Raw genomic sequence first — 27,375 nt, forward strand, 5'->3', positions numbered from 1 at the left:
TCCACACAAACCGCCGTGTTCCACGCAAACCGCCGTGTTCCACACACACCGCCGTGTTCCACACAAACCGCCGTGTTCCACACACACCGCCGTGTTCCACACAAACCGCCGTGTTCCACACAAACCGCCGTGTTCCACACAAACCGCCGTGTTCCACACAAACCGCCGTGTTCCACACAAACCGCCGTGTTCCACACACACCGCCGTGTTCCACACACACCGCCGTGTTCCATATTTATCCCTTTATGGGGGTTTGTCCGTTATAACTGGTTTTAGTGAGTTATTTTTTTTCCGACATACCTTTTAGTTTGTCATTCATGCAGCTGCTGCTCACGTGAACTTCTGTCTGGATTAATAAAGCACACATCTGTCTTCATATCTGTTGAGTTTTAATGCCACCGGTACAAAACCTGTAAAGATCCTGTGGAAAGAGAAGTTCCTAACCCCTTTTTTTATATTTATTTAATGTATTTTTTACATTTTTCATCACAATGCACTGAAAATATCTGAATAAAGCTTTGAGTGAATTGATTTAATCTGTTTTTATTTAACAGTTCGGGTGAATTACAGTTTGTCATTTTGAGTGAGTTCATAATAAACACAACGAGCTCAAACAAAAGCTTTTCTCTGTCTCACATCCACGGATACGTCTGTATCTGTACTCTCACAAGACCTGCATCATGGCTAAAGCCTAAAGAGGAGAGCTTCTGATGCAAACCTGCCGCAGGCATCGTCCAGTCTGCTCAACATGTCTGTCTGCATTTATCCAGATACTTTAAAATGTCACCTTGCTTCCATCCACAGCTAGTACACACATTTATTCTTAAAAACGTGTTGATGCAGCATCACTTTACAAAAGATCTCACAGCCATGAGGATGAAACGCTGGGTGTGGATGTGACATATAGCTGTGACTTTGTCTTGGTAGCTTCACACATAAACAGTCTGGCACAATCAGAACTCTGTTTTTAGCTTCTTTATTATTTAACTTTGTGTATCTAGAGCTGCTATAAAGTTAGTCCGATATCCTTCATTATATTCTGCCATTTATGGCCAGAAACTCTGTAAAAATAACAAATAATTTACAACAAAATGCAACATGAGGCTTTGTTTTAAAATCATGCTTCAGCTTTTAGGTGAAATAAAACTGTTCATTAAATGTACAGTAGACTGTCGTTATAGTTGGGTTCCAGCTTTTTCACCAAGCCAGGCACGTCGCAGAGACCCACATCGCTGTGGAGGAAGGAGCTCATCTGGAAGCAGCTCCCACTGACCACATCGCCCCCCCGCTGGGAAACGTTCATGTTAGAAAGAAACTTTATGACCCACTGCAACACTGGACTGGAAACATGACAAATGACGTGTCTGATGATGTCTACAGTGAAACCGTCGCAGCAGCAGATGATGGAAGACAAGTTTTAATTCCTCACACCGGCCTGAATCCTACAGCAGTTTCTGGAATAACAGCACAGATCAGAGTCTTCATACAGAAATCTCCAGGTCTCTGATCTTCTGATTTCCTCTGCGTGTTTCTCAGGTGATGAACGTGAACCTATCTGGAGGTGAGAAGGTGGTTTTTGAAGACGTGGGTCATGGAGAGAACAGCACGCTGGCCAACGAGTCCATTCTGATGAAGAGTTTGGTCGTACGGAGTCACAGTAACCAGATGTCCATCCACGTTCGTGGCCTGAAGTCCCAGACTGGAGTCATCCGGCTCAGATACCAAGGTAGGTCTAGATCATTAAAACCACCTCCAACATGCAGGACAATTAGTCTTTTCTTTCTTTTTCCTTTATTTAACCTTTATAAACCCTAACTAAACATCCATCTGCCTGTAATGTTTATCATCTGTGTCATTTTTACTGAGTCCAGCTTCTGGAAAAGGTGCATTGATTAATTTAGATTCCAGATCAGGGCCGCAGGGTCGGAGCCCATCAGCCACTGCAGACATTGTGAGAGAAACCAGTTGATGGAACATGTCAGTGGATGGTGGGAGGAGGGAACCTACACATGCAGCGAACTCTTTTTGGGAGACTTTCAGATGTGAAAGCAGTGAGAAGCAGTGCTGTGCATGTCCGTCCTTCATCCAAAGCGCTCAGAAAAGGTCCTCACGCAGCAGCAGGCTCACCTTCCGTTGCAGTCAAACCAGGAGACCATCTCCTTTGCTCCATGACCAGAATGAAAATGAATTACCGTTAGACATTAATGTCCACTGAAGACAAAAGCATTAAAACAAGCTTGAAGTCCTGCAGGAGGCTGTAGACTCTTAATTTAAAACCAAACTACACTTAATAAAACTGAATTGAAAACAAAGAAAATATTGACAGAAGGTTTTTAACATATTTAAGGCGTCATTTTGTCCATTATTTCGCTCTGCTGCGTATTCCATTATAACTACATGTACCAGCTGATGTGACGTTTGTAAATGGTGCTTGCTGAGGTTAAAATGAACCGGAGAGACGGTGCTTCGTATGCTTTGTGCTGACAAACCAAACCAGTATTCACACACAGAGGAAACACTCCAGCTTAGTGCCTCCGATTCCATGGTGCTCATCATGACTGGGTCCGCTGGCTTTACCTGAACATTTTGTCACTTTTATTTATTTATATTTTTTGACTTAATTTAAAAGTTATATCTTATTTTCACTTCTAGTTACTTTAAGTAACTGCTCCTCCCTGAACCGTCACCTTATCGTGGTGGAGAGGTTTGTGTGTCCTGAAGATCCTAGCAGGTATGTTGTCGGGGGCTTTATGCTCCTGGTAGGGTCACCATGGCAACCGGGTGTCTAGGGGAGGGACCAGACTAAGTACGGCCCACAGACCTCTATGATGACAATGACCATGGGTGGAAATGAGCCCCCCTCTGGAGCCAGGCCTGGAGGTGGGGTACGAGAGCAAGTGTCGGGCCTTTACCCGTGGGGCCCGGTCGGGCTCAGCCCGAAAGGGTTACATAGGCCCCACCTCCCGTGGGCTCACCATCTGCGGGAGGAGCCGTAGGGGTCGGGTGCAGTGTGAGCTGGGCGGCAGCAAGGGGCGGGGACCCTGGCGGTCCGATCCCCGGCTGCAGAAGCTGGCTCTAGGGACGTGGAACGTCACCTCTCTGGTGAGGAAGGAGCCTGAGCTTGTGCGCGAGGTTGAGCGGTTCCGACTAGATATAGTTGGACTCACCTCGACGCATGGCTTGGGCTCTGGAACCAGAACCCTCGAGAGGGGCTGGACCTTCTTCCACTCTGGAGTTGCTCATGGTGAGAGGCGCCGAGCAGGTGTGGGCATTCTCATCAGCCCCCAGCTTGGTGCCTGCACGTTGGGGTTTACCCCGGTGGATGAAAGGGTAGTTTCCCTCCGCCTCCGGGTGGGGGGACGGGTCCTGACTGTTGTCTGTGCTTATGCACCGAACAGCAGTTCAGAGTACCCACCCTTTCTGGAGTCCTTGGAGGGAGTGCTGGAGGGTGCTCCTTCTGGGGACTCCATTGTTATGCTGGGGGACTTCAATGCTCACGTGGGCAATGACAGTGAGACCTGGAGGGGGCATGGGAGTTTGCCCAGCCAGTCTGCATGTGCTTTGTGGACCTGGAGAAGGCATTCGACCGGGTATCCCAGGGACTCCTGTGGGGGATACTCCACAGGAGTGTATAAAAGAGCATAGACTGTATATAAAAGATGGGCGGAGCCTCCGTGACGTCACCCGTAGGTTTCTGAAGAGCTGAATTGAAGCTCGGCGGGCGGTTCCTACCATCACCATCTTGGCAGGGGCATGCGTGTCGTCTCACCCGGAAAATACAAATATGGGCAAAGAGGCGGAGCTGAGAGGGGGGCTGTGAACGTCATGGTAGATGATTGACATCAAGCAAACTCCAAGCTGCCTGTAGCTAAGAGCTAACCGAGCTAACCTGGAGCTAACCTGGAGCTAACAGGAGCTAACCAGCTAAGAGAGGCAAATTACTTTTAAACGGTTGAGTTAGAAAAAAAAAAATTCACTTCCCCCCACAGTTGTCATGAAGGTAAACCTGACCTTTTAAACCTAAAATGGATTTTTGTACCAGGCTGTAAACATGTTTATTTCTGCTGTAAACATGTTTCTTTCTGCTTTGAAGTTGGTCTTTTTAACATGGGAGTCTATGGGGGGTTCGCTGTTTTGCAGCCCCTAGTGGATGAAGGGGGAACTGCAGTTTTATGTACTACCGCATAGGCTTCACTTTTAACCACCAGAGGCTCCATCATCTTTCATCTATGGTCTATGTCCGGGAGTATGGGGTACCGGACCCACTTATACGAGCTGTGCGGTCCCTGTACGACAGGTGTCAGAGCTTGGTCCGCATTGCCGGTAGTAAGTCGGATTCATTTTCGGTGAGGGTTGGACTCCACCAAGGCTGCCCTTTATCACCGATTCTGCTCATAACTTATATGGACAGAATTTCTCCAGCTCTCACTTGAGTGATTCGCGGCCGAGTGTGAAGCGGCTGGGATGAGAATCAGCACCTCCAGATCTGAGACCATGGTCCTCAGCCAGAATAGGGTGGATTGTCCTCTCCGGGTCGGGAGTCAGGTCCTGCCTCAAGTGGAGGATGGAGCGTGAGATCGACAGACGGATCGGTGCGGCGTCTGCAGTAATGCAGACTCTGCGCCGGTCTGTCGTGGTGAAGAAGGAGCTGAGCCAGAAGGTGAAGCTCTCGATTTATCAGTCGATCTACGTTCCTACCCTCACCTATGGTCATGAGCTGTGGGTCGTGACCGAAAGAAGGAGATCTCGTATACAGGCGGCTGAAATGAGTTTCCTCCGCAGGGTGGCCGGGCTCTCCCTTAGAGATAGGGTGAGGAGCTCGGTCATCCGGGAGGTGATCAGAGTAGAGCCGCTGCTCCTCCGCATCGAGAGGAACCAGTTGAGGTGGCTCGGGCATCTGGTCAGGATGCCTCCTGGACCTCCCCGGTGAGGTGTTCCAGGCACGTCCCTCTGGGAGGAGACCCCGGGGAAGACCCAGGACACGCTGGAGGGATTATATCTCTCGGCTGGCCTGGGAACGCCTCGGGATCCCCCCCGCAGAGTTGGCAAATGTGGCTGGGGAGAGGGAAGTCTGGGCTTCCCTGCTTAGGCTGCTGCCCCCGCGACCCGACCCCGGATAAGCAGCAGAAGATGGATGGACAGTTACATTAAGTATCCAATAACTAGACATTCACTGGGTCTGTGAACAACATTGAACACTACAGAGTGACCCATTAGATTGTTTCAGTGCAGTGTTGCCCCTCTGACCTGGCAGGAGTCATGACGCAGTAACTCATGTTAATATAAGACAGACAGAAGGGCGGAGCATATGACCAGCCAGCGGTAGGATTTATTTTTACTGAGTCTTTCTGTTGTGGGTTTACAGTACGTCAGAACACATTGCGCCCCCTGCTGATGACTCCATGCAACAATAACCGTAAAGTAACTTGAGTTTTCTCACAACTTTTGAATACAATAAGAGAATATTAAAATAAGGCAAACGTTATGAGGGTCCATTTCAACTTCATTAAAAACATTCTAGACTTTTACAGTAGCAAATCAATTTAGTGCTTTCTCAAAGGTCATTTCGGATGTGAAACATGAAAACTGCTTTTATGAACCCTCAGATCCAGAACAGATAAACTTGTAAAAACTAAAGCTCCCTGTCAGTGTCTAGCAGGGCATCTTGCTAATGCTGGTACTGCGTCAGCGGTGACTTCACCCTCATCTCCTGTTGCCGCTGTGCTCCTCAGACCAGGGCCGAGCTTATTCAGTAAGGATGAGATTCTCGTCACCTGGTGCCCGTCCCGCTCTGCTGTTACCATGGAGCCCTTGACTTTGGTCACTTTGTATGACTTAGCATGATAGGTGTGATGAGTTTGTTGCACCTGTGTTGAGAACACAACACCATGTCACCAGGTTGGAGAGAGAGCGTGTTCATTTTGGGTTTGGCCCTTTGGCCTCTCTGCGAAGATCTTTGCGTGGTCTGGTGGATGTGCTAAATGAAGGTAACTTTGTGTGTACCCCCCGTTTGAACAGCCACTCAGCTGCTCTCTGCTCATTGCAAATCTGTAAAGATACATGCAGAACTCTTATCCACACAACAGAAAGTCTCATCTGCCATGCTCAGCATGTTCCTGTTTCCCATCTCAACGTCTGCATCACATGCTGCGCCCTGCTTGCTCCTGACAGCTGTTCTCCCTACGCCTCCTTCCTCGTATATTCAGCAGGGATCTCCTGCAGAAAACCTCCTACTGGGGTCTATTTGTGTGAACAGCATCTGAGAAGAAAGACCAAACAAAGTTTTGGAGCCTGTCACGTGAACATTTTGAGTGTGACAACGGCGAAGCTAAGCACGATTTTAGCTGTGTGCTGGGCAGAGTGTAAGATATCACACAGGAGGGGTGCTGTGATGTTGAAGCAACATGAGAAGTGGTGACTGCTTCAGTTCATACTGGTTGTTGCATGATCATAAAGCACTAACATACTGACAAACTGATTCCAGACTGGCATGGTAATATCCTTTCAGTTACTCCAAAGATGCATTTCCAAAAGCATTGTGAACCTCTTCCTGACAAGGCCTTCTGTCTACAATTTCAGATTCAAAATAAATTAATTATGTCTTTATAAAAGCAAGAGTTGTATGTATAATCCTCCTACAGAAAGCTGAGACATGTGAGACGTGTCTGTATATGTTACTGAATCGGAGTAAATTCACCCGGAACACAGTAGAACATCTGAATGCTTGTCTGTTCAGTGAAAACTGGAGGATAGCAGCCCAGTTCATCTACAAAGGAGAGAAGCAAACCAAGCAATCAGTAAATAATCCTAACCTCTCTAAAGCCCGAGCCATAAAAAAGTCATATTTTTTGACTGAGGTCTTCACTTGATCTTTTCATTCATTCATTTTCTAAACCACTTATTCCAATTCAGGGTCACGGGGAAGCTGGAGCCTATCCCAGCAGGCTTTGGGCGACAGGCAGGGTACACCCTGGACAGCTTGCCAGTCCATCGCAGGGCCACACAGAGAGACAAACAACCACACTCACGCTCACACTCACTCCTAGGGGCAATTTAGAGGAACCAATTAACCTAACATGCATGTCTTTGGATGGTGGGAGGAAGCTGGAGAACCCACACATGCACGGGGAGAACATGCAGACTCCACACAGAAAGGCCACTGACCAAATGAGCCAAGGAAAAGAGCCCCAGCCAAGGATCGAACCAGTGACCCTCTGTGCTGTGAGGCCACAGTGCTAACCATTGTGCCACCGTTTCTCATAAGTAAAAAATGAATGACATTTATGACCATGTGATGTGTCAACATGATTATAGAGTATTTTTCTGCTTCCAGGTGTCTATAGGTGGCAGAGGACGAGTATCAGTGTGTTTTTACCATAAAGTGATGCAAAATGTTTCAGAAACTTTGTGTATCGAATGTGATTTGTTTGGCTTTGTAGGGTTGAAATGAGTAAAATACTGTCTAACATGTAACTGCATAAGCCACAGAGTGATAGTTGGTAAGGTGTGTTTGGATCCAGACTTGCCAGGAAGTGGACCCCCTAAGAAAACTCTTAATCTATAGAATAATCTATATCATTTTGACAATTAAAATAACTGTCATCCACACTTATTATTCAGGAGAAATGAACATGTTGAATGTTCAGCAATGTTCTTTATCCATGTAAGCAGCAGTGATGCTCAACAAATTCCCAATCCATCAATATTTAGCTTTAAACACACACAATAAAACCTAAGCTCAGTTCAGTCTTCTGAAAGCCGTAGTCCTGCAGGTTTGTATTGTATTCCTGCTCCAACACGTCACAGTGCAGAACTACACAAACTGTTGGATCAATTAACGATCAATTTAATATATTATATATGTTTATTGTAATTTCAACTTTGTGAGTGGAGATAAAATGTTTTTACAGATTAAATTGTGTGGAGAATGTGGATGTGACTGTTTTCAGGTAATAAAATCATCCATCTGTGCTGACACACATTGATGTTACATCACAGCAAACAATATCAACTTCATAAAATCATATAAGAGATGAGCTTGTAAATCTTTAGCTAATGGTCAAACTTTAGATGTGATTAATTTTGATGTATTCATAGGGTCACACAGAACTGTGGCCCAAATTCACTTTAACTTTTTGTTCCAAATTAAAATTAAACATCCCCATCGCTGCAGACTGGAAGCTAGATCAGCAACCATAATCTCGACGTTTCATCTGCAATGTGATGTTTTTAATGGCTTTCCTCTTCTGCAGCTTTACCTGCATACCTTTATCCCAAACAGCTTGCAGTGTTGCATTCTTGCCTCAGCTTGACTAACTGCCTCGTGAGCCTTCCACTTGCTGCCAGTTCTCACTTCAACGCCTGCTGAGAAGACCTTGTTGTCGCTAGAGTCCCTATACAGCAGCACATCCCTTGCTCAGGTAGCCATAAACTGCTACTGAAGGCCAGTTTAAGCATGTAGACAATCCAGCGAATGTAATTGCATCATAATTTCACATTGTGTTAAAAGCCTAGTGGGAGAGCAGCCAGCTTTATTTATATCGCGCCACTTCACAACAATTTCATCTCAAGACATCTGCAGACACATCAGTTCGAGCCAGTTCATTATCTACTAAAGATTTATGTGCACAGAAACGTCTGCAAAGACACTGCACATGCAAAAAAAAGTACAAACTGATTTACTGACAATGTGCACTGGGAGTCGCATCTTTCAAAGGTGCAAAATACAGAGTCTGTGTCCACTTAGTACGTCTGCCACAATGAAGCTGCAATTTGAAGCATTCACATGCTATTTTGTGTCTGTTGGAGAAAAAAATGTTAATTTATTAATTTAAGTTAACAATCCTGTTTTTCAGATGTGCTAAATGCCGCGTGTCACAAGATGGTCGCGGTTATCAGGTTTCCACACACTCTGCAGTCATTAACTGAGACCAAACAAGGATTTGGATTGCGAGACTTCCCAGAGTAACAGTGGCAAATGACTGCATCCATGTCCAGATACTGAGCATGTGTACAGAAGTCACTGAATGTGTCTGTGATGCCAAAGGCATAATTAACAACACTGTGGCAAAACGTCTTGTGTAAGTGCATGTTTCATTTAATTGGGGGAAAAAATGTCTTCTGTTCTCCAGGTTTTGAGCTGGAGAGTTTTTATGCAGATTTTCCTTTTTTCACCATCTAATGTCTTTATATTGTCCTTTTACTTTACTCAACTTCATCCCCATCTCCTTAAAATGATTATTTCACATCGTTTTACCAACAGCGTTAACCTTTTTATAAATCTGTTCCTGTACAGCGTTTGTGTCAGTCAGATTTCTCCGCAGAAGGTCGTGTTGGCTTCATCAGCCAACACCTTCCTTTCATACAGTTGAATTTCCTTTTGCACTTTCTCTATAAACTCACCTTGCTGCAAAGTGTACAAAACCCTCATTTAAATAAAGTTTGCAACACATTTGTACCTGCTGCCATGTACGCCGTCACTCTTTGTAAATCACCTGCAAACTGTGCTTCAGCCCCACACGCAAAATTCCAGATCGTACGTCCAAATAATCCCTGCGAATTGAGATCTTAGAGGATCCTGCCTTGAGAGACTCTAGGAACCACAAGTAAACCTGCAGTCTGAGAGTCAAGGGCTCTTTTTTTGGAATATTTGTGACTATAAGATCTTTGACATACAATGTAGCTTGATCATGGAGAGTGTTATATGTGAGAGGAACATTAAATTTTATCCTACCTTTACCTCAGAACGGTCTCTGCAGCATTTTGGATCTGCTTTGGGACTGAATATTACAGTTTTTCTCATTGGCCTTGGTGCATTTATCACAAATAATTAACATTTGCTCCATACTTGGTGTGTTTCTCGGAACAAGCTGCAGAACCTGGTGAATAACCTGCAAAAGTCACTTGCTAAAAATAGTTAATTCCTCAAAAGCAAGTATGGCAATGTCAGAGCATCAAAATGAAAAGTCGTGTCAGCCCTGATTACTAACAAGGTACTCAGAAGGCTTAGTCATGTTTTCATTGTGACAGTCTGATCAGAAGAGTTTCTGACTGTTTCCAACAGTCAGATGTTTGAGACATGACCTTAAAATGTCCCAGACACGCTGGATGTACAGCCATCTGACAGCTACAGTAACGTTACAATTCAGTCATATCTACAGGACAGATGTAGGAATCTGCTCCAGTTTGGACCTCATGGCCAGGTTGTACTGGTACAGAGGCAGCTGGGAGCAGACTGCAGAAACAGACCAGATGTTCGACGTGGTCTTGTCTACAGTGGGAGTTCGGTGGTAGTGGACGGTTTCTGCTTCTGGACTCATCCAGGAGGGCATGAGAGAACCCTGAACACTTTAACCAACAGCATCTCTTCAGATTTAACACGTCAACCTCATTGTTTTACCTGCCTTTGTCCTAGGTAATTACTCTGGGTGAATCAGCAGTTGTGAAACCTTGTCCTTATTCTTTACTCAGTTTTAGATGTTCAGGTCTACTGAGGGATAATTCCTCTGCGCCAATGTAAAAATAATCTTCTAATGTTGACAGGACAGTTGTGTTGCAAGAGGAGTCAGTAGCAAATCACAGCCTCTTTCTATGCAGTCGAAGCTGGATTTCTTATATTTTGCACCACTCTACTCCACAGGGATGGTGATCTGGATGTTCAGAGAGAAAACACCAGAGAATAACACAGAGAAAGATGTGAAGGCCTACAGTAACTGCTTCAACAGAGATGCACACCTCGTTTCTCAGGCCTCAAGAGGCCATCAGCCATGATAAATAGCCTGCAGGAGAGGAGCGATGAAGGCAGAGAAACACCTCCACACAGTGCAGATCATGCATAAACAGGAGAACCACAGATGATGATGGATTATCTAAAAAGAAATGTTGGCACTATGATGTCTAATTTGGCCTTCTTCTTCCTCATTTAAAAAAATAATCAGTAAGAAGAAGTTGCAGTTCACCTCTTAATTTCTGCATTTTCTGTGTTTTTTCAGCACCATCTCAGCATTAGCGTGGTTCTGGGATACTGGAGGCATTAGCGTGGTTCTGGGATACTGAATGCATTAGCGTGGTTCTGGGATACTGAATGCATTAGCGTGGTTCTGGGATACTGTAGGCATTAGCGTGGTTCTAGGATACTGGAGGCATTGGCGTGGTTCTGGGATACTGGAGGCATTAGTGTGGTTCTGGGATACTGGAGGCATTAGTGTGGTTCTGGGATACTGGAGGCATTAGCGTGGTTCTGGGATACTGGAAGCATTAGTGTGGTTCTGGGATACTGGAGGCATTAGTGTGGTTCTGGGATACTGGAGGCATTAGGGTGGTCCTGGGATACTGGAGGCATTAGTGTGGTTCTGGGATGCTGGAGGCATTAGCGTGGTTCTGGGATACTGAATGCATTAGGGTGGTTCTGGGATACTGGAAGCATTAGGGTGGTTCTGGGATACTGGAAGCATTAGCGTGGTTCTGGGATACTGGAAGCATTAGCGTGGTTCTGGGATACTGGAGGCATTAGCGTGGTTCTGGGATACTGGAAGCATTAGCGTGGTTCTGGGATACTGGAGGCATTAGCGTGGTTCTGGGATACTGGAGGCATTAGCATGGTTCTGGGATACTGCAGGCATTAGCGTGGTTCTGGGATACTGGAGGCATTAGCGTGGTTCTGGGATACTGGAGGCATTAGCGTGGTTCTGGGATACTGCAGGCATTAGCGTGGTTCTGGGATACTGAATGTATTAGCGGGATTCTGGGATACTGGAGGCATTAGCGTGGTTCTGGGATACTGGAGGCATTAGCGTGGTTCTGGGATACTGGAAGGATTAGCGTGGTTATGGGATACTGGAGGCATTAGTGTGTTTCTGGGATACTGGAGGCATTAGTGTGGTTCTGGGATACTGGAAGCATTAGCGTGGTTCTGGGATACTGGAAGCATTAGTGTGGTTCTGGGATACTGGAAGCATTAGGGTGGTTCTGGGATACTGGAAGCATTAGCGTGGTTCTGGGATACTGGAAGCATTAGCGTGGTTCTGGGATACTGGAGGCATTAGCATGGTTCTGGGATACTGGAAGCATTAGCGTGGTTCTGGGATACTGGAGGCATTAGCGTGGTTCTGGGATACTGGAAGCATTAGCGTGGTTCTGGGATACTGCAGGCATTAGCGTGGTTCTGGGATACTGGAGGCATTAGCGTGGTTCTGGGATACTGGAGGCATTAGCGTGGTTCTGGGATACTGCAGGCATTAGCGTGGTTCTGGGATACTGAATGTATTAGCGGGATTCTGGGATACTGGAGGCATTAGCGTGGTTCTGGGATACTGGAGGCATTAGCGTGGTTCTGGGATACTGGAGGCATTAGCGTGGTTCTGGGATACTGGAAGGATTAGCGTGGTTCTGGGATACTGGAGGCATTAGTGTGTTTCTGGGATACTGGAGGCATTAGTGTGGTTCTGGGATACTGGAAGCATTAGCGTGGTTCTGGGATACTGGAAGCATTAGCGTGGTTCTGGGATACTGGAGGCATTAGCGTGGTTCTGGGATACTGGAAGCATTAGCGTGGTTCTGGGATACTGCAGGCATTAGCGTGGTTCTGGGATACTGGAGGCATTAGCGTGGTTCTGGGATACTGGAGGCATTAGCGTGGTTCTGGGATACTGCAGGCATTAGCGTGGTTCTGGGATACTGAATGTATTAGGGGGATTCTGGGATACTGGAGGCATTAGCGTGGTTCTGGGATACTGGAGGCATTAGCGTGGTTCTGGGATACTGGAAGCATTAGCGTGGTTCAGGGATACTGGAGGCATTAGCGTGGTTCTGGGATACTGGAAGCATTAGCGTGGTTCTGGGATACTGCAGGCATTAGCGTGGTTCTGGGATACTGAATGTATTAGCGGGATTCTGGGATACTGGAGGCATTAGCGTGGTTCTGGGATACTGGAGGCATTAGCGTGGTTCTGGGATACTGGAAGGATTAGCGTGGTTCTGGGATACTGGAGGCATTAGTGTGTTTCTGGGATACTGGAGGCATTAGTGTGGTTCTGGGATACTGGAAACATTAGCGTGGTTCTGGGATACTGGAAGCATTAGGGTGGTTCTGGGATACTGGAAGCATTAGCGTGGTTCTGGGATACTGGAAGCATTAGCGTGGTTCTGGGATACTGGAAGCATTAGCGTGGTTGTGGGATACTGGAAGCATTAGCGTGGTTCTGGGATACTGGAGGCATTAGCGTGGTTCAGGGATACTGGAGGCATTAGCGTGGTTCTGGGATACTGCAGGCATTAGCGTGGTTCTGGGATACTGAATGTATTAGCGTGGTTCTGGGATACTGGAGGAATTAGCGTGGTTCTGGGATACTGGAGGCATTAGCGTGGTTCTGGGATACTGGAGGCATTAGGGTGGTTCTGGGATACTGGAAGCATTAGCGTGGTTCTGGGATACTGGAGGCATTAGGGTGGTTCTGGGATACTGGAAGCATTAGCGTGGTTCTGGGATACTGAATGCATTAGCGGGATTCTGGGATACTGGAGGCATTAGCGTGGTTCTGGGATACTGGAGGCATTAGGGTGGTTCTGGGATACTGGAGGCATTAGCGTGGTTCTGGGATACTGGAGGCATTAGCGTGGTTCTGGGATACTGGAAGGATTAGCGTGGTTCTGGGATACTGGAGGCATTAGTGTGTTTCTGGGATACTGGAGGCATTAGTGTGGTTCTGGGATACTGGAAGCATTAGCGTGGTTCTGGGATACTGGAAGCATTAGGGTGGTTCTGGGATACTGGAAGCATTAGGGTGGTTCTGGGATACTGGAAGCATTAGCGTGGTTCTGGGATACTGGAAGCATTAGCGTGGTTCTGGGATACTGGAGGCATTAGCGTGGTTCTGGGATACTGGAGGCATTAGCGTGGTTCTGGGATACTGCAGGCATTAGCGTGGTTCTGGGATACTGAATGCATTAGCGGGATTCTGGGATACTGGAGGCATTAGCGTGGTTCTGGGATACTGGAGGCATTAGGGTGGTTCTGGGATACTGGAGGCATTAGCGTGGTTCTGGGATACTGAATGCATTTGCGGGATTCTGGGATACTGGAGGCATTAGCGTGGTTCTGGGATACTGGAGGCATTAGCGTGGTTCTGGGATACCGGAGGCATTAGCGTGGTTCTGGGATACTGGAAGGATTAGCGTGGTTCTGGGATCCTGGAGGCATTAGCGTGGTTCTGGGATACTGGAGGCATTAGCGTGGTTCTGGGATACTGGAAGCATTAGCGTGGTTCTGGGATACTGGAAGCATTAGGGTGGTTCTGGGATACTGGAGGCATTAGCGTGGTTCTGGGATACTGGAAGCATTAGTGTGGTTCTGGGATACTGGAAGCATTAGCGTGGTTCTGGGATACTGCAGGCATTAGCGTGGTTCTGGGATACTGGAGGCATTAGCGTGGTTCTGGGATACTGGAGGCATTAGCGTGGTTCTGGGATACTGCAAGCATTAGCGTGGTTCTGGGATACTGCAGGCATTAGCGGGATTCTGGGATACTGGAGGCATTAGCGTGGTTCTGGGATACTGGAGGCATTAGCGTGGTTCTGGGATACTGGAGGCATTAGCGTGGTTCTGGGATACTGCAGGCATTAGCGTGGTTCTGGGATACTGAATGCATTAGCGGGATTCTGGGATACTGGAGGCATTAGCGTGGTTCTGGGATACTGGAAGCATTAGCGTGGTTCTGGGATACTGGAGGCATTAGCGTGGTTCTGGGATACTGGAGGCATTAGCATGGTTCTGGGATACTGCAGGCATTAGCGTGGTTCTGGGATACTGGAGGCATTAGCGTGGTTCTGGGATACTGGAGGCATTAGCGTGGTTCTGGGATACTGCAGGCATTAGCGTGGTTCTGGGATACTGAATGTATTAGCGGGATTCTGGGATACTGGAGGCATTAGCGTGGTTCTGGGATACTGAATGCATTAGCGTGGTTCTGGGATACTGAATGCATTAGCGTGGTTCTGGGATACTGTAGGCATTAGCGTGGTTCTAGGATACTGGAGGCATTGGCGTGGTTCTGGGATACTGGAGGCATTAGTGTGGTTCTGGGATACTGGAGGCATTAGTGTGGTTCTGGGATACTGGAGGCATTAGCGTGGTTCTGGGATACTGGAAGCATTAGTGTGGTTCTGGGATACTGGAGGCATTAGTGTGGTTCTGGGATACTGGAGGCATTAGGGTGGTCCTGGGATACTGGAGGCATTAGTGTGGTTCTGGGATGCTGGAGGCATTAGCGTGGTTCTGGGATACTGAATGCATTAGGGTGGTTCTGGGATACTGGAAGCATTAGGGTGGTTCTGGGATACTGGAAGCATTAGCGTGGTTCTGGGATACTGGAAGCATTAGCGTGGTTCTGGGATACTGGAGGCATTAGCGTGGTTCTGGGATACTGGAAGCATTAGCGTGGTTCTGGGATACTGGAGGCATTAGCGTGGTTCTGGGATACTGGAGGCATTAGCATGGTTCTGGGATACTGCAGGCATTAGCGTGGTTCTGGGATACTGGAGGCATTAGCGTGGTTCTGGGATACTGGAGGCATTAGCGTGGTTCTGGGATACTGCAGGCATTAGCGTGGTTCTGGGATACTGAATGTATTAGCGGGATTCTGGGATACTGGAGGCATTAGCGTGGTTCTGGGATACTGGAGGCATTAGCGTGGTTCTGGGATACTGGAAGGATTAGCGTGGTTATGGGATACTGGAGGCATTAGTGTGTTTCTGGGATACTGGAGGCATTAGTGTGGTTCTGGGATACTGGAAGCATTAGCGTGGTTCTGGGATACTGGAAGCATTAGTGTGGTTCTGGGATACTGGAAGCATTAGGGTGGTTCTGGGATACTGGAAGCATTAGCGTGGTTCTGGGATACTGGAAGCATTAGCGTGGTTCTGGGATACTGGAGGCATTAGCATGGTTCTGGGATACTGGAAGCATTAGCGTGGTTCTGGGATACTGGAGGCATTAGCGTGGTTCTGGGATACTGGAAGCATTAGCGTGGTTCTGGGATACTGCAGGCATTAGCGTGGTTCTGGGATACTGGAGGCATTAGCGTGGTTCTGGGATACTGGAGGCATTAGCGTGGTTCTGGGATACTGCAGGCATTAGCGTGGTTCTGGGATACTGAATGTATTAGCGGGATTCTGGGATACTGGAGGCATTAGCGTGGTTCTGGGATACTGGAGGCATTAGCGTGGTTCTGGGATACTGGAGGCATTAGCGTGGTTCTGGGATACTGGAAGGATTAGCGTGGTTCTGGGATACTGGAGGCATTAGTGTGTTTCTGGGATACTGGAGGCATTAGTGTGGTTCTGGGATACTGGAAGCATTAGCGTGGTTCTGGGATACTGGAAGCATTAGCGTGGTTCTGGGATACTGGAGGCATTAGCGTGGTTCTGGGATACTGGAAGCATTAGCGTGGTTCTGGGATACTGCAGGCATTAGCGTGGTTCTGGGATACTGGAGGCATTAGCGTGGTTCTGGGATACTGGAGGCATTAGCGTGGTTCTGGGATACTGCAGGCATTAGCGTGGTTCTGGGATACTGAATGTATTAGGGGGATTCTGGGATACTGGAGGCATTAGCGTGGTTCTGGGATACTGGAGGCATTAGCGTGGTTCTGGGATACTGGAAGGATTAGCGTGGTTCTGGGATACTGGAGGCATTAGTGTGGTTCTGGGATACTGGAAGCATTAGCGTGGTTCTGGGATACTGGAAGCATTAGGGTGGTTCTGGGATACTGGAAGCATTAGGGTGGTTCTGGGATACTGGAAGCATTAGCGTGGTTCTGGGATACTGGAAGCATTAGCGTGGTTCTGGGATACTGGAGGCATTAGCGTGGTTCTGGGATACTGGAAGCATTAGCGTGGTTCAGGGATACTGGAGGCATTAGCGTGGTTCTGGGATACTGGAAGCATTAGCGTGGTTCTGGGATACTGCAGGCATTAGCGTGGTTCTGGGATACTGAATGTATTAGCGGGATTCTGGGATACTGGAGGCATTAGCGTGGTTCTGGGATACTGGAGGCATTAGCGTGGTTCTGGGATACTGGAAGGATTAGCGTGGTTCTGGGATACTGGAGGCATTAGTGTGTTTCTGGGATACTGGAGGCATTAGTGTGGTTCTGGGATACTGGAAACATTAGCGTGGTTCTGGGATACTGGAAGCATTAGGGTGGTTCTGGGATACTGGAAGCATTAGCGTGGTTCTGGGATACTGGAAGCATTAGCGTGGTTCTGGGATACTGGAAGCATTAGCGTGGTTGTGGGATACTGGAAGCATTAGCGTGGTTCTGGGATACTGGAGGCATTAGCGTGGTTCAGGGATACTGGAGGCATTAGCGTGGTTCTGGGATACTGCAGGCATTAGCGTGGTTCTGGGATACTGAATGTATTAGCGTGGTTCTGGGATACTGGAGGAATTAGCGTGGTTCTGGGATACTGGAGGCATTAGCGTGGTTCTGGGATACTGGAGGCATTAGGGTGGTTCTGGGATACTGGAAGCATTAGCGTGGTTCTGGGATACTGGAGGCATTAGGGTGGTTCTGGGATACTGGAAGCATTAGCGTGGTTCTGGGATACTGAATGCATTAGCGGGATTCTGGGATACTGGAGGCATTAGCGTGGTTCTGGGATACTGGAGGCATTAGGGTGGTTCTGGGATACTGGAGGCATTAGCGTGGTTCTGGGATACTGGAGGCATTAGCGTGGTTCTGGGATACTGGAAGGATTAGCGTGGTTCTGGGATACTGGAGGCATTAGTGTGTTTCTGGGATACTGGAGGCATTAGTGTGGTTCTGGGATACTGGAAGCATTAGCGTGGTTCTGGGATACTGGAAGCATTAGGGTGGTTCTGGGATACTGGAAGCATTAGGGTGGTTCTGGGATACTGGAAGCATTAGCGTGGTTCTGGGATACTGGAAGCATTAGCGTGGTTCTGGGATACTGGAGGCATTAGCGTGGTTCTGGGATACTGGAGGCATTAGCGTGGTTCTGGGATACTGCAGGCATTAGCGTGGTTCTGGGATACTGAATGCATTAGCGGGATTCTGGGATACTGGAGGCATTAGCGTGGTTCTGGGATACTGGAGGCATTAGGGTGGTTCTGGGATACTGGAGGCATTAGCGTGGTTCTGGGATACTGAATGCATTTGCGGGATTCTGGGATACTGGAGGCATTAGCGTGGTTCTGGGATACTGGAGGCATTAGCGTGGTTCTGGGATACCGGAGGCATTAGCGTGGTTCTGGGATACTGGAAGGATTAGCGTGGTTCTGGGATCCTGGAGGCATTAGCGTGGTTCTGGGATACTGGAGGCATTAGCGTGGTTCTGGGATACTGGAAGCATTAGCGTGGTTCTGGGATACTGGAAGCATTAGGGTGGTTCTGGGATACTGGAGGCATTAGCGTGGTTCTGGGATACTGGAAGCATTAGTGTGGTTCTGGGATACTGGAAGCATTAGCGTGGTTCTGGGATACTGCAGGCATTAGCGTGGTTCTGGGATACTGGAGGCATTAGCGTGGTTCTGGGATACTGGAGGCATTAGCGTGGTTCTGGGATACTGCAAGCATTAGCGTGGTTCTGGGATACTGCAGGCATTAGCGGGATTCTGGGATACTGGAGGCATTAGCGTGGTTCTGGGATACTGGAGGCATTAGCGTGGTTCTGGGATACTGGAGGCATTAGCGTGGTTCTGGGATACTGCAGGCATTAGCGTGGTTCTGGGATACTGAATGCATTAGCGGGATTCTGGGATACTGGAGGCATTAGCGTGGTTCTGGGATACTGGAGGCATTAGGGTGGTTCTGGGATACTGGAGGCATTAGCGTGGTTCTGGGATACTGAATGCATTTGCGGGATTCTGGGATACTGGAGGCATTAGCGTGGTTCTGGGATACTGGAGGCATTAGCGTGGTTCTGGGATACCGGAGGCATTAGCGTGGTTCTGGGATACTGGAAGGATTAGCGTGGTTCTGGGATCCTGGAGGCATTAGGGTGGTTCTGGGATACTGGAGGCATTAGCGTGGTTCTGGGATACTGGAAGCATTAGCGTGGTTCTGGGATACTGGAAGCATTAGGGTGGTTCTGGGATACTGGAGGCATTAGCGTGGTTCTGGGATACTGGAAGCATTAGTGTGGTTCTGGGATACTGGAAGCATTAGCGTGGTTCTGGGATACTGCAGGCATTAGCGTGGTTCTGGGATACTGGAGGCATTAGCGTGGTTCTGGGATACTGGAGGCATTAGCGTGGTTCTGGGATACTGCAAGCATTAGCGTGGTTCTGGGATACTGCAGGCATTAGCGGGATTCTGGGATACTGGAGGCATTAGCGTGGTTCTGGGATACTGGAGGCATTAGCGTGGTTCTGGGATACTGGAAGCATTAGGGTGGTTCTGGGATACTGGAGGCATTAGCGTCGTTCTGGGATACTGCAGGCATTAGCGTCGTTCTGGGATACTGGAAGCATTAGGGTGGTTCTGGGATACTGCAGGCATTAGCGTGGTTCTAGGATACTGGAGGCATTAGCGTGGTTCTGGGATACTGGAAGCATTAGGGTGGTTCTGGGATACTGGAAGCATTTGGGTGTTTCTGGGATACTGGAAGCATTAGGGTGGTTCTGGGATACTGGAAGCATTAGGGTGTTTCTGGGATACTGGAAGCATTAGGGTGGTTCTGGGATACTGGAGGCATTAGCGTGGTTCTGGGATACTGGAAGCATTAGCGTGGTTCTGGGATACTGGAAGCATTAGGGTGGTTCTGGGATACTGGAAGCATTAGGGTGGTTCTGGGATACTGGAAGCATTAGCGTGGTTCTGGGATACTGGAAGCATTAGGGTGGTTCTGGGATACTGGAGGCATTAGCGTGGTTCTGGGATACTGGAGGCATTAGCGTGGTTCTAGGATACTGGAGGCATTAGCGTGGTTCTGGGATACTGAAAGCATTAGGGTGGTTCAGGGATACTGGAGGCATTAGGGTGGTTCTGGGATACTGGAGGCATTAGGGTGGTTCTGGGATACTGTAGGCATTAGGGTGGTTCTGGGTTACTGGAGGCATCTTATATATGAAATGGTTACCTCATTCTGATTCAGCAGCTCAAGACTGGTGATCTAATCTGAAAAAACACTAAACTCACCAGCACAAAAACTGTGCTTTGTCAAACAAATGCGGTCCAATGCTTAGACGGCCACACGGACACAGAATTTAGAGTCGGAATGACAACTGGATCACAGGAATCTTCATGAAAACTTCATTCAGAGGAAATTTTAAAGATCCGGTTCTTCAAATTCAGTTCCCTGAAGAGCCAAGAACTGAAGCAATGCATCCACATTCCTATGACATCATGAGGAAACAGGGAGCTTCTTTTGCTGTGACATGACATGCTGTGACAGCCAGAGGAGCTTCTACTTCCTGTATCTACCCAGATTACCCCACAGTTCCCATTTCATTAAGCACATTACCAGTTTTAATGTCTGCTTAGTGAACCGTTAGATATCCAGCAGTTCGCCATCTTCTGCATCAATCAGACCAGTAGTTCTATTTCTATCCCATCCTGGGGGCTCCTCTTCCTGCTTCCTGGGAATGTCATGTCAGAGGAAAAGGTGTGTTTGTGTTGGCCTTCAGCAGCTGACTTTACAGCGAGAACGGCCTTCAACATTCAGGTTGGAGCCAACACTGTTGCTGCAGATCAGCTGCAGCTGATCTTCCAGAAAATACTTGGCTGAAGGCAGTTCCATCTCCACCACCACCACCCCCTTCCTCTAGAGAGGTCTTCCTCCCCCCGGCTGACTCAACATTCGCTGCAGCAACATGTAGAAAAAAAACATTTCTTTTTAATTCTTCTCGTCAGAATAAAATTCAATCATTTGTCAGGAAAGTGAAGAGAAATTATTCATGAAGAAAAAAATGTCCCGTGGCAGGATGTGAGAAAAAAACATTTCACTCAGTCTCGGTACATGTCATCATGCACCACCATGCTTACCTTTTTCAGGCTACAGTCATACCTGTAAATCCAGACGAGACCTTCTCTGAACAAGTGGTGAACGTAGCCATGTGGGGTCCGCAGGCAAACCGTCATTTGGGGGTCCCTTTCATGTACACTGCTTAAAAAATTAATGTTCTAATGTAATGTCCTTTAAACAAGTCAAAATGAGGCTCAGTTGTGTGTGTGGCCTCCGCGTGCCTGTATGACCTCCCTACAACACCTGGGCATGCTCCTGATGATGTGGTGGATGTTCTCCTGAGGGATCTCCTCCCAGACCTGGACTAAAGCATCCGCCAACTCCTGGACAGTCTGTGGTGCAACTTGTCGTTGGTGGATGGAGTGAGACATGATGTCCCAGATGTGCTCAGCTGGATCCAGGTCTGGGGAACGGGCGGGCCAGTCCATAACATCAATGTCTTGGTGTTGCAGGAACTGCTGACACACTCCAGCCACATGAGGTCTAGCATTGTCTTGCATTAGGAGGAACCCAGGGCCAACCGCACCAGCATATGGTCCCACAAGGGGTCTGAGGATCTCATCTCGGGACCTAATGGCAGTCAGGCTACCTCTGGCGAGCACATGGAGGGCTGTGCCGCCCTCCAAAGAAATGCCCCCCCACACCATTACTGACCCACTGCCAAACCGGTCATGCTGGAGGATGTCGCAGGCAGCAGAACGTTCTCCACGGCGTCTCCAGACTCTGTCATGTCTGCCACATGTGCTCAGTGTGAACCTGCTTCCATCTGTGAAGAGCACAGGGCTTCTTCTTCTTCTTCTTCTTCTTATGCCGCTTGATTCCTTGTGGAACATAGGGCCCCAACAACACTCCTCCATCGCACTCAGTTCTGGCTATTCCTCCTTCGCTCAGTCCATGTTTTCCTTCATCTCAGCTTCAATGCTTCTCCACCAAGTCTGCTTCGGGCGACCCACTTTGCGCTTGCCTTGTGGATTCCAGTCAATGGCCTGCCTGGTGATGTTGTGTGCAGGCTTTCGCAGAGTGTGGCCAATCCAGTTCCATTTTCGCTTTCTAATCTATCTATATTGGAGTTCGGCTTGTTCTCTCCCACAGTTGTTCATTTGGGATCTTCTCTGGCCATCTGATGTTTAAGATGTTCCTGAGGAATCTGTAGATGAAGGTTTGAAGAAGGTGGGTGCTGGTCTTGGTCACTCTCCATGTTTCTGAGCCGTAGAGCAGGACCGATTTCACGTTGGTGTTAAAGATACGGGTCTTGTTACGGAGTGAGAGGGCGGTTGATCGCCATATAGGTCTCAAGGTGTGAAGGCATTTCAAGCTTTGTTTATACGACACTGGATGTCATCGACCGTTCCCCTGTCTTTACTAAAGACGCTGCCTAGGTAAACAGACTTATCTTTGATGTTTTCTTTATGTAGCCGCACTGGGTATTGCTGCTTGTTATTCACCCTAATGACCACAGTCTTCCCAATGTTAATTTAGAGACCAGTCTTCTCAGTTTCCACGGTCACATGACATAGCGTATCTTGCGCATCTTGTTACCAGTAGGAGAGAAGGCTAATGTCATCTGCAAAGTCCAGGTGTTACAAACCCCCGGCTCTGCTAGGTGAAGAGGGGGAGCAAAATTAAAGACATAAGATAAGTTGAGGGAAACAAAAAGGTTTAATATTTTACCAACATTTTGGTCACCACACGACCTTGCTGGTTCACACCACAAAATGATCCAATAGCCAAAGAGAACCAGACATCCAAAGGCCAACTACAAGGGCCGACAAAAAAAACAGCATCAACAACAACAGCAACACCAACACCCACACCACCAAACAATCTCAAGGTTTCTAAAGTGGCAAGCTGTTCCACACCAGAACAACAGCTGCCCTGAATGTTCATCAGAAGCTGGTGTAAATAGGGAAGCTCCAGCCAGCCAGCCAAGGAAGGGGCCAATCACAGGCAGGGAATGGCACAGCCGGGTGTGTCCTGCAGAGGCAGCCAATCGCAGAGGTGTGATGGCACAGCTGCTTGTCGGAGTCTTCCTGAAATACACAAACTGAGGCCTGTGGCCGTAACACCTCCCTCCTTTAAGACATAAACTAAAAATGTTTATAACAAAAACCAACCATATTCAAACACACGTACTTACAGTTCCTCATCTACATTCTGGACAAGGCATCAGCAAAGAAGTTGGCTGCACCCCTTTTGTGTTTAATGTCAAGATTGCATTACTGTACAATCAAAGCCCAGCGCATAAGCCACTGATTGTGATTGTACATATGACGTAGGAATACAAGGGGGTTATGGTCTGTAAACACAACAATGGGAGCAGTGCATGACGCAAGATACACGTCAAAGTGCTGCAGTGCCAAGAGCAGAGCCAGAGCCTCTTTTTCAATGGTGGAGTAGTTGAGCTGGTGTCGGGCAAACTTACGGGGCAAATAACACATGGGATGATTAGCTCCATCATTACCTTCCTGCAGCAAGACAGCACCAGCCCCCATAGCACTTGCATCAACCTCCAGCCTAAATGGCTTAATCAGATCTGGAGCAGAGAGCACAGGAGCACAAACCAACAGTGACTTTATACTTTCAAAAGCATGTTTACACTCAGGGGTCCACACAAAATCCACTGTCAGACTAAGCAGGCTGGTTAAGGGGAACACAACAGTGGATAAGTTCTGACAGAAGTTCCGATAATAACCTGCCATCCTGAGGAAATAGCGCAAAGCTTTCCTAGTTGTAGGAACTGGCAAAGCAGAAATGGCAGCACAGGGCACACCTGTCCTTGGCCTACCTGTCTACCCAAGTAGGTGAGTGTGGCCTTTCCAAATTCACACTTGGATAGGTTGAGTGCAAGCCGTGTGAACACTTGCTCCAGAACCATTAAATGAACCATTAAATGTTCTTCCCATGTGGAGGAGTAGACAATAAGGTAATCAAAATTTGCACTGCAGTTTGATACTCCAGATGAAACTGAATTAACCAGCCGTTAGAAAGTGGCAGGTGCGTACACATATGCTAAAAGCCATGACTGTGTATTGCAAAAACTGATCGGGAATAAAGATCAGTTTTTTTTCATGAATGATGACTGATATGTCCAATGCACGGTCAGTAAGTGGTACTTGCCAGTACCCTTTCAGCAGGTCTAACTTACTGACATACTTGGCTTGGCCAACAGTATCTACACAATCCTCTAGGCGTGCAAGTGGATAGGAGTCAATGGTCGTTACAGCATTGACTTTCCGAAAGTCAGTTATGAAGCAAGGTGAGCCATCAGGTTTTGTTTCTACTAGACATGGGGAACTCCGAGGACTAGTACTAGGTTTGGCAATTCCATGCGTCACCATGTACTCAGTCTCACTTTTCATTAAAGCCCTTTTTACAACGCTGGTTCGATATGGATGCTATTTAATGGGCCTGGCGGTGCCCACATCAATGTCATGCCGAATAGCAGTTGTACGAGTTGGGACATCATTAAGCAGCACATAAAAACGACTTACCAGTGACACAATGTCATTCTTCTGATCTTCAGACAAATGACAAAGTGTTATAGGGAAGGGTTCTAATCAGATCTGAGTTTTTCAGTCGAGGAGTTTGTCTGGAAACGGATCGCTATATCAATCCATCACCTAAAACAGGCAGGTCCACTAGAAAGGACCCATCCCGAACCAAGAGGGATTTAGGTTCTGTTGCTGCTGTTTCTGTAACAGGTTTTGTTTGCAGAATTGGGTTGTTAGCCCTTTTCAAACCCCTAACCTGGCGGACCAGTGAGTGCTTTTAGTCTGTCCTCTATCCTTCAACCACCCACCAGTCTGGCATGGGTGGCCCTACCAGGAGACAGATCTCCAGCCATCATAGCTCTTGGGGTCACTGAGACGCACTATGCTCCTAACAACAACAAGGTGGCACTCACTGGAGGAAGAGCACAGGGCGCCAGTGGAGAATTTACCAATCTTGGTGTTCTCTGGCAAATGCCAAACATCCTGCACGGTGTTGGGCTGGAAGCACAACCCCCACCTGTGGACGTCAGGCCCTCATACCACCCTCATGGAGTCTGTTTCTGACTGTTGGAGCAGACACATGCACATTTGTGTCCTGCTGGAGCTCATTCTGCAGGACTCTGGCAGTGCTCCTCCTGTTCCTCCTTGCACAAAGAAGGAGGTAGCCGTCCTGCTGCTGGGTTGTTGCCCTCCCACGGCCTCTTCCACGTCTCCTGATGTACTGACCCGTCTCCTGGTAATGTCAGCGGCAACGTCAGCGGCGGTGAGAGCAAACTGTGCAGGTTTCTCCTTCTGCTGACACGCCGATGTTACCAGTACTTCAGTTTTGTCCTGGTTCAGCTGTAAATGTAATGTCTACGTTGCATTTACATCCTTCCATGTTCTGCCGCTGCGTCTACAGATGACATTAAATTATCCTCTGTCATCGGGAGACGCAGTGTATCATCAAATAACTGAAAGGTGTGTTCTGTCGCCTGATGACATCATCCAGTGGCAAAAACTACAGACTAAAAGGAAAAGGAGCTAAACTTGAGCCTTGGGGGACACCGCAGCTGACATCACAGTTTCTAGATGAACATATAAAATGGCTTCTTGTTCAGATATGACTGGAAGCAGTTAAAGCAGTACCAGATATGGTTTTAAAGTGTTTTATGATCGGCGGTATCAGATGTTGTGCTCAAGTCTAATAAAACCAGCAGTGACAGTTGTTCTGGCAGCTCATTTCCAACTTCAAGCCAAGGCGTCGCAGCGCTATGATGAACCTGAAAAGCCAGATTCCCATAAATGGTTACTGAGTTAAGGAAATCAGTAACTCAGGGGTGTCCAAAATCGGTCCTGTCCTCCAGGTTTTTTATGTATCCTTGTTCAAACACACTTGGCTTTCATTAAAGGATCCATCAGACAGTGAAGTTCTGCACAGTTCCTTCAAGTCAGGTGTTTTGAAGCAGAGAGACATGGCAAACCTGCAGGACCGGAGCGTGACACCCCGAATTTACCGGATTCAAAAAGCTTTTCTGAAATTTTAATTTCTGAATGAATGAATGGATGGATGGATGGATGGATACTTGTCTGTAAGAACCAGGATCAGAAACACCCAAACCTCTCTTCAGGACAACAGGTAGCGTATTCCTGCTGGAAGGACACCCGTCTGGACAGAGTAGTTCATCATATGTAAAATGTCTTTATTCACAGAGAGCCTACTCCCCAGAAGTTCTGCTCCTGTAGACTGAAAGCCACTCTAAAACCAGAAGACTTGATCCGATGTGTATTTCTTCTTTATGGGCGGAAAGTTCTTCACATGTCACATTTGTAGATAAATTATTACAATAGTTAGAAACAGGATAAATGAAAAGATCGCCAGCTGGTAGAAGTTTGGGATTGTTTGATTATTACTGTTTTACGGACATTTTGGAAGTGGTTTATTTTGGTTTTCCTCTTCCTACTCTGCCACTTTTTTTCTGAAGTCTTTTGTCGTATTCATCTTTCCATTCGGGATTTGGTTTTTCAGTTTGAACAAGGCAAATTGGACGGATTACTCTGCAAAAATGACCTGAAATGCCACCAAATCGCACCATCACATGTTGGCTCAGAGCTAAAACTGTTTATCCTGGTAAAATCTGTTCCCAAGAAACGTTTCTGAAGAATAAACATCCTTAAAAAGAGTCTCTGGCTCTTTAATGATATCATTGTTATGATATTATTATGTTAATATTTTTATAGATTATCAAAAAGGTAAATCACCTTCTGTGTTGTATTGTTCATATTTAATCCAACAATAAATTCAGTGAAAATTATTCTACTTTTAGCATTACATTTAAGGGAAAGTCAGTCAAATGCAGCCCTTTCACATAAAATAAATAAATAAATAAATAAAATAAAAATGAATCACTTTTAAAAGTGGAGTCTTGCAGTATTGTTAATTATTTCATTGTTAGGTTAAGACTGATCGGAGGAACTGAAATTAAACATGTCAGAAAAATAGAAATGTGGAGAACCATATGTCAATAAATAAAAAAGGTCAAATCAGTCTAATTTCTTTAAATGAAGCTTGCAGACATGGAAGGATGTTTTGACACCCTCTATGTTGCACATCTCTGCAGATGTACAGTATTTCGGCTGCTGGGAGAATTTCCTGCTGCTAACAGACAAATGGTCAATTAGCAGCCCTGAATTTTACATGAAGCGATGAAAAATACATACATTTTCCTCCACAGCGCCACATCAATAACAAATCTGGCAGAAGAGATTAATTTATGCTTCACTTATCAGAGAAGAGTCAGAGTTATTGAGTGTGACAAGCGTCGACTGGACTCGGTGGGCGGGAAATATTCTGCAGTCAGAATCCCCACAATGTCTGAATCCGATGGAACTGGTGGCAAAACTAAGGGCTATTATTAGAATT

The 27,375-nt window shown here is 47.2% G+C and overlaps 1 protein-coding gene across 1 annotated transcript in view; it reads left to right on the plus strand.

Annotated features, from left to right (window-relative positions):
* sez6b (seizure related 6 homolog b) overlaps positions 1-27,375 on the plus strand; it is a gene marked incomplete at both ends in the record, with an annotated part of 290,853 nt that overhangs the window by 170,007 nt on the left and 93,471 nt on the right. The window contains one exon of the mRNA XM_079246643.1: positions 1,537-1,726. Coding sequence (XP_079102769.1) covers positions 1,537-1,726 — 190 coding nt within the window. The remainder of the gene's footprint in view (positions 1-1,536; positions 1,727-27,375) is intronic.

Source organism: Telmatherina bonti (genome assembly GCF_933228915.1).
Source record: "Telmatherina bonti genome assembly, chromosome: 9".
Classification (NCBI taxonomy): Eukaryota; Metazoa; Chordata; class Actinopteri; order Atheriniformes; family Telmatherinidae; genus Telmatherina; species Telmatherina bonti.